The sequence below is a fragment of the Balaenoptera physalus genome (assembly GCF_965194825.1).
Source record: "Balaenoptera physalus genome assembly, chromosome: 11".
NCBI classification, from domain to species: domain Eukaryota; kingdom Metazoa; phylum Chordata; class Mammalia; order Artiodactyla; family Balaenopteridae; genus Balaenoptera; species Balaenoptera physalus.
The window spans coordinates 29,620,507-29,631,938 of NC_138896.1; the positions used below are offsets into that span (position 1 = coordinate 29,620,507).

At 45.4% G+C, this 11,432-nt stretch overlaps 1 protein-coding gene across 8 annotated transcripts in view; it reads left to right on the plus strand.

Annotated features, from left to right (window-relative positions):
* ADGRF5 (adhesion G protein-coupled receptor F5) overlaps window positions 1–2,119 on the plus strand; it is a 109,520-nt gene extending 107,401 nt beyond the window's left edge. For all 8 annotated transcript variants that reach the window (XM_082413844.1, XM_082413843.1, XM_082413841.1 and 5 more), the window contains one exon: window positions 329–2,119. In XM_082413844.1, the coding sequence (XP_082269970.1) occupies window positions 329–408 (80 nt within the window). In that variant the 3' untranslated portion in view covers window positions 409–2,119. The remainder of the gene's footprint in view (window positions 1–328) is intronic.
* The last annotated feature ends 9,313 nt before the right edge of the window (window positions 2,120–11,432 follow it).

Sequence of the window (11,432 nt, forward strand, 5' to 3'; positions counted from 1 at the left end):
ACGGATGCCCCCAGGCCAGTGCATGTGGTGGCATGCCGAGGGCTGCCCCTGTCGCAATCTCCCTGTCTTTTGTAGAAATCTGGCTGCTGGTATGATGTGAAATAGTTAGTGCTTGTCTTGTCGGCTGCCACGCATGCTTGAGAACAGCTTTGTTTGTTCTCCAGGACTTCTGGGTCTGGGGAGGAGGGCAGGCATGTGTTCCTATCCAGGCATGGCCTGAGCTTACCTGGCTCCTGGAGTAGAGCGCCCCCTGGGCGGTTAGCAGAGGTTCACACCCCAGTAATCATGAAGACTTGGCCTTCCCCTGAGCTGCTGTTCTGTTTTTCAGGAACATACAATGTTTCCACCCCGGAAATAACCAGCTCATCCCTGGAAAACACATCCAGTGCTTATTCATTGCTCAACTAAGAACAGGAAAATCCAGCCCATGGAACCTTTTGGGGAACAGTGGACGTTCTCTGAAAAAGAGATCCTTTCCAAGCCATGGATAAAATGTTTTCTCCGCAGGCTTCTGGGAGCAGATGCTGAAGAGACTTTTTCATTAGGGAAGGGGCTTTCTTTTGTAAATACAGACTAAAAGGAATTGTTACATTTATGTTGCAGCCCTACCCCCACCCCTTGTGTGATACCGAATGTGTATAGTATTTAAGTGAAACTCAAGCCAACTTCTCTGTCTATATTGTAAAATAGAATTTCAGAGACATTTTTACTTTTCACACCCTGGGCCCAAAGATAAGCTTTGATTAAAATAATAAGTGAAAGGCTAGGACCTAGGAAATACTTCAGTGAATTCTAGGAAGGAAGGAAGGAAGGCAAGAAGAAAGGAAGAAAGAAGGGAGGGATGGAGGAAACTAGAAGGAAAAGAAAAAAAATAGAGAAGAACAACATAAGGACCACATTTTAAGATTTCCATGTTAATGACCTAATACAATTGCTTCTCATGTGCTGCAACACTGAAAATTCAAAAACGACTCCAAAATGGAAATCGAAAATTAGCCGTGGAGAAACTTCAATATCTTCCTGGTATTTCCTTAGTTAAGAGGGACCAAAAAAAACAAAGGCAATGAAAAACTTAGGGAGGAAATTATATCAAAGATGCTTTCAAGTGGATGATAATATTTACAAGAAATTCATAGAAGAAGACATGATTCTCCTGATGCTAAACACATACATATATGCTACTGTATGTTAAGGCTGGAGCTAAGTGGAATGAATAGACAGAGAAAGTGTGATGACCATGTTTTATTAGATCACAGCAGACCAACTGCTGATTACACTCTTATAGTTTAGCAGAAAAACCTTATGTTTTGCTTTGTTCCACTTTTTGAAAGCAAAAAATATATTTTTTATATCCATTCATTTCCAAATGTGATATATTGCACTGAAATACAGAACCTCCCTCAACTGTCATATATTTAACAGCTTTAACCAGGTACTTTTCTGTGCATGATAGAATAGATTTTAATGACCTTACGGCATTGTATATTATTATTGTAGTTACTGTGGATTTAGGGGCCCTGGGTGTGTTGTATAGCTCTCTATGTATTAATTCTTTCAGTTCCTAAGTTCCTAGACCAATATACATTAAGAGTTTTCTACTGTCTAATTTGTGTTTATTCCAACCACCTGGAAATCTTCTAGAAAGAAATTTTACAACCGGCTAGTCTGTGCTCCTGATGACACTTTACCTTGATGAACAGATGGTGAAGATTGTTTGTGAATTATGTGCATGTGTGTATTTTGCTTGTGTGTGTGCATTTCATAAAAATACAAAGATTACAATAGCATCCTTATCAAAGTTAACCATGTAATGCCGCGGAGCAATGAAGCCCCTGTGCCACAACTACTGAGCCCACGTGCCCTAGAGCTCATGCTCTGCAACAAGAGAAGCCACCGCAGTGAGAAGCCCGCGCACCGCAACGAAGAGTAGCCCCCGCTCGCCGCAACTAGAGAAAGCCCGCGTGCAGCAACAAAGACCCAACGCAGCCAAAATAAATTAATTAATTAAAAAAAAAAATGTTAACCATGTACTGTAGCCACAGCAACCATACATTCCAAATCAAAGTCGGATCCCAGGGAGACAGTGAAACAGAATAAAAATGTGGGGCTTCTCTGAAAATGTGGGTTGTGTGGTCTTCATAAGGACAAATTTAAATGGGTCCAACCACCAGGAAGAAAGGCCAAAAAGAGTCCGAGATTCAGCAACCATTTATTTATTGAGGCTCGAAAGAGTATTCTGTAAATGTTTTAACTCTTTAAAATCTCTTCCGTTTATTTTAAATTTTAAATTCTATTTTCATCTCTCTTTTCTTTATGGAGAGGGGGAGGTGAGACAGAAGTCCTAATGTTTCAAGGAAATGAACTCTTTTTTCATACATATTCACAAACGAGGCAGACATCTACGCCCACATTTGCCTGCAAATTGTCACGTCATTATCCCAGCTGAATAGTTTATTATTTAAAGTCCCTAAAGGAAATGATTGTCAGGCTTAAAAATTTTCAGGGAATGATCAACTTTGGGCAGAGTTTGGTACTTAGAAGACAGACCCAGAGGTTAGGTTGGAGGATCAACTGAATTAGGTTTAGCTATTAGGGAAAGAACGGCTTTGCTGATTTGGTTTCTGGGGTTCTATCAGTGAGGACTGAGGCAGGGTTAGACAGTATGTTAGCATGGCCACGTTGATGTGATCGGCCAAGGAAAGCACAGCACACTGGAGGCTGTGGGTCTCATGTTCAAAACCACAAAGGGACAAGAAACACTGACCTTCCACCCAGTTCTGTAGGGATCCTTTGGGAATCACTGTGTTTGACTTTGTGAAGGGGACCTCTGTAATGACAGGAACCTCCGGCAGGGCTCCCCAGGATGTGGATCTGGCTCTCTGCCCACGTTCATTAACATGGGGGGGGGCGCGTTCACTTACCCCCAACACACACACACACACACACACAGAGGTGTGCATGTACCTCCCACCTCTCCAGTCACAGCGCCGGATCCAAATTCCAGGAAAGCTATACAAACAGAACATTGGAGAAATACAATAAATGCTGGTTTTCGGCTCAGCTGCAAGACACATAGTTCAGCCACTGCTCTTTGCCAAGAAGGTCCTAAAATAAGCAACAGAATTCAAAATTGTAAAGAAGAGTGGTCCGTGAATCTGTAAATTACATGAAAGCAGGAGCTGTGCTTGGCCCCAAGGTCACCAGTTCTCAATCAGCAACGATTCCGAGGCTTTTCACAGCAGATTTCCGAGGGAAGGGAGAACATGGGCTCTGGTTTTGATACAAAGTGAGATATGGGGTCAACTTCACTTGGAAAGTGGGCAATACTTCCCCACGTCCCTGAAATCTCTCAGTATATAAAGTCAGTTCCATGGGCCAAAACCTTGCATTAAGGGATGTTCTATTAAGTCAGTTTCTTGCAATGGGATCTGTGCTAATGCTTCAGAGGTTGTGAGGTTGGAGCATTCACCAATGAGCAATGAATATAAACTACAGAAATATTCTAAGCCCAGTATAATATTCTAAGTCCACTGTAACACATCATCTCTTGAATGAGTCATGTATCTGCCATCCTCCTCCCCATGCCTTATTGTTTACTTGGAGAAAGAGGTAAATACAGGTCCATGGGGATTTCAGGATATAGGTTGCTAAGGCCAGAAATTAAGAAACACTGTGGGAAGTCATAGCCCTTTGTGGTTTGTCTAGGGACCCTCAGAGAGGTTGGAAGACTGAAAAAAACAGTTTCATGGAGATGAGAAAGATTATAGTAACCAGCAAGAACAGAGGTGGGGGAAGGAGTTATTCTGAGGCGAGTGGAACAGAAAGTCACAACCATTTGAGAAGACAAAAGGAAACAAGTGTGGTCATAGAAATGCCATGTAGGTGGAATGCATTTTATTTGTGGCAGGTGAAGGTGATGTCAAATGGGGCTCTGCATCCCTAAGGGAAAGTCAATAACCCAGGCCAACAGTACTCTGATTCCCTGAGTGTCCAAAATAAAGGAGGGGCTTTCAGTGGATCTGTCTCTCTCATGTATTTTTTGAACGTCAGTGAAAACAGTGTCTCATCATTTCAAAGATGTTAGCTTTGAAATGAGATGCTATAGGTTTCTAAATTATGACTTGGGATTTTCAGTCATGTCTTAATAGCATGCCAGCATACAGCTCTGTGTCTTTTCTGTGCTTATAACAATAAAAATCTAACAAGATCAAGTGAAGTTTTCTTTATATAAATTGTCTGTGCTCTTGGAATAGGCTACAGCTATTGTTTCAGGCTTCCCCACGTCCACCAGAATTTAATTCCATCTTCTACAGTGAATGGTCACATCTATTCTCCAGGTATGGGGGCGAAGGTGAGGGGTGTCAGAAGTTCACAGCTGAGCTCAGTTAGCTGGCAGAGCTGATGTCTTTCCTCACACCATCCACACTCCCACTCAGCATGTGGAGTCCAGAAGCTTAAGAGGCTTTAAACAGGGGACCTGGAAGTAATGCTTTCAGGACCTGACTGTCTGGGAAACAAATAAACAAATGTCTGTTCTGACATTTAGATGTGGCTTGGTTGGAATTTTCATGGACAGCCAGAAACAGAGCCCCATGGGTTCTGTTAGCAATAGATATTTCTGCAACACGGTCCTGTATTTCCTGTATTCGTTTTCTACTGCTTTGTAACATATGACTGCAAACTCAGAAGCTGAAAACCACACCCGTTTGTTATCCCGCAGTTTCTGGGCGTGGCTTAACCTGGTCCTCTGCTCAGGGTCTCATCAGGCTGAACTCAAGTTGTTGGCCAGGGCTGCGGTCTCATCTGAAAGCTGGGGTCCTCCTCCGAGCTCAGTGATTGCTTGGCAGAATTTTATTCTTTGTAGTTAATAGGACTGAGGTCCTTAGCTCCTGGAGGCATCCTACCATCCCCTGCCATGTGGTCTTCTCCCAATAAGGCAGTTTGCTTCTTCAAAGTCAACAGAAGAGCTTCTATGCTGCTTTGAATCTCTGTGACTTCTTCAGTCTCTGATCTCCAGACCCTCTTTTAAAGGATTCACCTGATTAGGCCTGGCCCACCCATGATAATCTCCCTTGAGATTAACTCAAAGCCAGGTGATTAGGGACCTTAATTACATCTGCCAAATTCCTTCACCTTTGCCCCGTGATGTAATCTACTCATGGGAGTGATATCTCATCAGAGTCACAGGTCCTGCTCTCAGTCCAGGGGAGAAGACGATACAAGCTATTTCTTCAGATTGTTTAAAAAAACAAAGTTAAGGATTTCCCTGGCGGCACAACGGTTAAGAATCCGCCTGCCAATGCAGGCGACATGGGTTCGAGCCCTGGTCCGGGAAGATCCCACATGCCATGGAGCAACTAAAGCTATGAGCCACAAGTACTGAGCCTAGAGCCCATGAGCCACAACTACTGAGCCTGCATGCCACAACTACTGAAGCCCGCGCGCCTAGAGCCCGTGCTCCACAGCGAGAGAAGCCACCGCAGTGAGAAGCCCATGCACCGCAACAAAGAGTAGCCCCCGCTCGCCACAACTAGAGAAAGCCCACGCACAGCAATGAAGACCCAACACAGCCAAAAATTAATTAATTAATTCTTAAAAAGTTAAGGACCCAGCACTGCTCTGTAGAATCTGTATGAGGCCTAAGCTGCAGATATGTGACCTGCAAACTTTCCTTTATCCATAAGTGTAATCACACTGAGAAGGGTCTCTCTGGCAGTATCAGTAATAAGGCTTGTGTGCTGCAAATATGTCAACGTTATTCTGTCTGCTGAATATGCAAATGTGACAGAAGGCACCCTTCCCAAGGGGATGGCTTCCAGCTGTGTGGAAGTTCAGGGGAAGTGCCGCGTGGGAAAGCTTGATTTGTCCAGATGAAAAGAGGCACACAGCTCCGTAGCAGACAGCCTTCCCCACGTGGTGCGCGTCCGGTGTGGCAGGTAGAGTGAGCCCAGGAGCTCTAATGTACTCAGTCTAATGTACGTTTGACATTTAGGCCAACAGGGCAGAGATCTGAGCACACAGGTGCTGGCCTGTTCTCTAAGCTTTTGTTCATCTGACCTCCCACTCCTTAAAAACCAAGTCAAAATGCTCCTGCTATGCTGGGCACTTCTCATCCTTCAAGTCCCCCACCCCCAATGAAGTGCTGCCACCTGCAGCCCGTGCCTGGAACTGGAAAAGTTTTCATACCTCAGGAGACACATCCATCTCTCATGGGGTTAACCTGCCATCACATTCTTGCATGGGTCACACAGTACTCTGTCTGGAATTTTCTGCTCTTTTGCCCTGATGTTTTCCTTTTCTTTTTTTTTTTTTTGTGCGTGTGGATATTTTTACATTTATTTTTTGGCTGCACCTCACGGCACGCAGGATCTTAGCTCCCCGACAAGGGATGGAACCCGTGCCCCCTGCACTGGAAACATGTTATGGTCCAGCCATAACCACTGGACAGCCAGGGAATTCCCTGCCCTGATGTTTTTCTTTGTAAGATAATGTATACATCATTTAGAAAGGAAGATGTTTAGTTTTGTATATTGAAGAACTTTCCCCCTGGCTTTATGAAGTTTATTCATATAAACAGGAAGAAAAGCATGCTTCCTACGAATACGTTATGTGAAAAGGAATGCAGCCGTCTTTGAACTATTCAGGAATGCTGGGAGGGCTGCACGGTCTGGTAGAATGATAAGTCACGTGTATTTTACATTTTTTAGGAGCCACTTTACAAAAAGTAAGTTGATAAAATGAATTGCAGTAATACATTTGACTTAACCCAACAGATCTAAAATCTTAGCATTTCAAGATGTAATTTATGTAAACTTCTTAATGAGATATTTTACATTCCTTTTATTTTTAAATACTAAGTGTTCATAATCTAGTGTGTGTTTTACACCACAAGTGCCCAGCACATTTCCAGGGCTAAGGAGCCACATGTATCTAGAAGCGACTACACCGGGAAACACATATTTAAAGCATAAATCAGAGATAAATACGTTCTGCTATTCTGCTTCCTTTCTCTATATGAACAGCAGGGTAGGAAAATGAATTTAAAACAGGCCTGTACCACATCATCCGGGCTGGTCTTTGCAGAGATGCTTACACATATGGGAGGTGGAGGGGGCATAAATCCGTAAGGCCCCAAATACTTCTCTTCCATATAACTCCTGCCCCTCCAAGCTGGCCTGAAAGCCACACTGTTATAAACTGTCCTTGGAGATTACTGACAAGCACGGGGTATCAGCCCCAGAAAATTGCAGCCTCGCATCTTTCCCAGAAAGGAGGAAAGGGCCGGGAGATCCGCATCAGCCTTCTTTCTTGGAGGACGAGCTTACTGGCTCATTGGTGTGGCGTAGCAGAAAGAACACGGCTCCCGGAACAGAAAGACACCTTTCCTCACTCCCCTGGGCCTTTCACTAAAGTTCTCTGGTCCTTGGTTTGCTCATCTGAAAAATAGGGATCATTCTAATTACCTCTCAAGGCTGTTGTCAGGCCCCAAAACCATAGTTTATAGGAACATGTTTTGGAAACTAAGTATCATGCAAATAATAGATTATTTCCATTATCTCTTTGAAAGGCAGAGAGAGGCTGACCACAGGGGAGCTTTGGGGAGGGGACAGTAAGCTCTGATGACCCTAGTGAGAGTCCAGGGGCATTCTAAGCCTGGGTGTCATCAGGAGAGCCCTGAATTAGGATGGGTAGGGCACGCTTCATCCGGTACCCATGAGGGAGTGCGATGGCACTCAACAAATGGTTGACTTTGAAGATTTCCTTCAAGCTAATCCTATATGTGACAAGATGATTTTTCTTAAGAGGCCCAAAGCACACATGCTGGTTGGCAGTCTTTGGGCAATGTTGCCCCAAGACATACCTTTACATTGACCTTCTGTGCTTCCCAAAAGGGTCCAGTGCCTCTTCTGGAGTCCCGGGCGTGACTCAGCCCCTGGCACACACAGTCCAGTGGGCATATATTGGGCCTCTGTTGCCCAACAGTGTAGGGAGGACCATCAGAGGCCCAGGCCTGCCCCACGACCCCAGGTGCCTTCAGAACCCTCCTGCAGGTGGGGACCCCCTGGAGCTCAACTTCCAGCTGTGACTCCAGGGCCCTTCGAGCTCAGGTCCCAGAGGATGAAAGTCTGGGGAAGTGGGAGAGCCTGTGATGTGTGGGTCCCCAGGGGAGGCCTGCTCTGAGCACTGTCTCCCCAGCTTCAAATGCGCCCACGTGGCAGATTTCAGGCGCCCTTTCTTCCCGGAGAAGCAGCGTCGCTCACAGGCCACCTGTCCCTCTGGAGGCTCATCGCAAACCGTCCCTTATCTCTGCCGGTGTCAAGCAGTGGCCAAGAGAAGAGAATGGAATTGCCCCCTGGGCCAGGCCTGTGACATAGCCCCCCCACCCCAGTACCCCCATCCGTGGTACTGAAGGAGTGAGGTGACGATGAAGCCCCTGATTACTTCCCATTTACCAAACTCACCACCCCACCTTTCCTTATGTCCGGGTAGACAGATGTCTAAGTTTATCCTCTGGCACATTCTAGAGAGGAAACAATTTTCAGGACTCTATTCTTAGTGAATATGGAGCAGACAGAAAAAGAAAGAAAAAAGATGGGCACGATTACAAAAGCCCGCCCTGTGCCAGACCCCTGTTATTTGTCTCCGAATACTATTTTCCCATGTGGGCTGTGTGTGGTCTACATACAGGCATCTTGTCTATTTTTAGAATAATGATCTAGACATCTATTCTTTCCGTTTCACCTGTAAACTTTGAGATGAAGAGTTGAAAGGTCATGAGTGTTCCCCCTGCAAGAATGGGCCAAGGATGGGGGTTACTCAACTCCGTTCCCACCCCAGGGTTTTTATTTTTTAATGCAGAGCCAAGTCCCAAAGGAAGTATGCTGGTGACTATTAGAAACTAAATAGAACAAACCCAGGAGTCCAGAAAGAAAAAAAAAAAAAAAAGGCTTTTTCTCAGCATGAAAAGAAACAGGAACTGATTGGGCAAGTCCTGGGCAGACTGCTGTCACAGCCCACTTCCCAGGATCCAGGGATGACTCTGGGCCCCGCCTTCTTGGGAACTAATTTTAATGGGTACCATCCTCGGTCCTCCATCCTGCCAAATAGCCCCAACCTCCAGCAGCGGTGGCAAGAGGCGTTTGGTTTTGATTAACCGAGGAAATTCGTACATCCCTTTACTGCTTTTCTGGAACTGTGAGCGCTTCCCATGCCCAGAGGCGCTCTGTTCACAGCTGTCCTGGTCAGGGCAGTCCTGACGGGATGGCCAGCTGGGCTGATGAGTGACAATTGGCCTCCAAGCTCCGGCTCCTCCCCAGCAGCCCGCCAGCTTCTCCTGAGGCTTCATCGCCACCTGGTGGTCATTAGAGGAAGCGCCTCCCTGAGTCCCTTGACAGACCCTCAAAGGTGTGCAGCTACTGTGGACCCGTGGATGAGAGCCTGGAGGGCAGCGTGCGGAGGACAAATAACTCGAGACTGTGAACAGAATGGCAGAAACCAGGCACGAAAGAATCACTCTCTGTCTCCACCTCCTAACACTTCTATATCAATATTATGATCCTTGCAGGAGGAAAAGAAATGATGTAGAAAGAGATGCCAAGGTATGGGGAGAGCCAGCATTCCAGGCACATAGTTCCAGTAGGTGTGATGGGTTTACTGGCAGGTGTACATTTCTGCGAGATACTAGCCAGGATAGCTCCCTCCTTCTGTTTTTTCTCCTTCCTCACGGACGGAATCTTGTTTATAGATCTAAAGGCAAAGCTAAAAGCAGCCCCAGAAATCACCCAGTCACCCCATTCCAGACAGGAGTGTGGAAGGTAGTTTGAGAAATAAAAATGGGTGCCTTCCATGCTTCACAGGGCCTTCACACTTGCCCATCAATGCACCTTCAAGAGGATGAGCCAGGATGGTCTTATTCCCTTTTCTCATTCACCCACAGAAACCTACTGCTGGGCTGGGCTTTCATTTTCAATCTGTGTTGAATCCGCAGCTGTCCTAGGGCTAAGTGACACACCAGCCAGCAGCTGGTAAGTTTCTAGTCTAGTCTCCAGACAGACGATGAAGAGGAGGCTGCAGGCTCTGCCAGCTGAAGTGTGATCCAAGAAGATTCAGGAGAAGTAAACAGTACCACTGCCGAAAGGTCTGGCCCTCAGGGCAGAGGGGCAAGCTGACCTGGCCTTGCATAAGAGGCAGATGACTTCTGACTGCGGGAGAGTGTCATATGCCTGGGATATTACTCACACCCTCAGGATAGCTCTCAGCCTGTCTCCCTTACATGGGACACCCCTCTAACAGAAAATAAAATCACAAGGAGAGATGAGGCTTAACATGTGCTAGGCTCCAGGAGAGGGACACAGCAAAAGACATGAAATTTACCCTCCACTGAAAATGGCTGTTAACTATCTATGTTAACTAACATTTATTGAGTTCTTACCATGTGTTTGTGTCCTAGAATCTCATTTAAGCCTGACAACAACCCCTTCTAGGGTTGAGTAAATATTCTTTTTCTCTTTATTTTACAGATGAATAAACTAAGCACAGAGAGGGTAATCACTTGCCCAGGGTCACACAGTTCAAGAATGATAGAGTCAGGTGTTGAATGCAGAATGTCTGACCTAGAATGTGTGCACGTCACCACCACACTCTGCCGCTTCCCTGGGATGCACGCAGACTCCCATGGCAGGGAGAGCTCTGAGCACAGAAAATGAAAGAGCGACAACGTGGTGACAGAAAGGATGGAGAAGTTAAGGCATCTCCAACCTTAATCCTGCTTTATAATTTCATCTCAGGGCAGCCCAGAGCATAATGACCAGTGTTCTGGGCAAACATGGAACTACTTCCTTTTCTGGTCTCTGATGGAGCGTGAAAGGATGCCAGCTATGTTGCTTTATTGAAGGTAGAGTTGCTCCGCCGTGGGAAATAGCTACATTGACCCTGGATGAAGCCATGAAATGGAGCTTTTGACTTTGCCACATGTTGCCCTGTCAATAACCGAACTCCTAAGTGTTTGTGGCCCACAGTCTGCCCTTACCTGTCTGGGGGAATCTATCAAAGCACCTCCATGCCATCCAGACATTTTTAGCCTGTGTCCCAGTGTTCTCAGGACCACATTAGCTGGCAGATATTTTAGGGCAATAATTAATTTTAATCCATCCACAAATAACTTACTTAAATTTCATAAAGGCCTCTCAGACACACCAACACAAAGGCATGTTAGCAATTTGGGGGCAGTTATGCCTTCTGGCTCTCTTCAAATTACATGCCATAGGACATGGCTAGTACTTTGCAGTTCTACTTTGTTTCTTATATTTATCTCTTTCAGATTTCATAATAACTCTCAAATTAGAAGCCAATACTTGGAAATGATAAAAGATTTATCTAAAGACATAGATAATTAGAACCAATTAAATAAAAAAGAAAGTAGATCCCCCCAT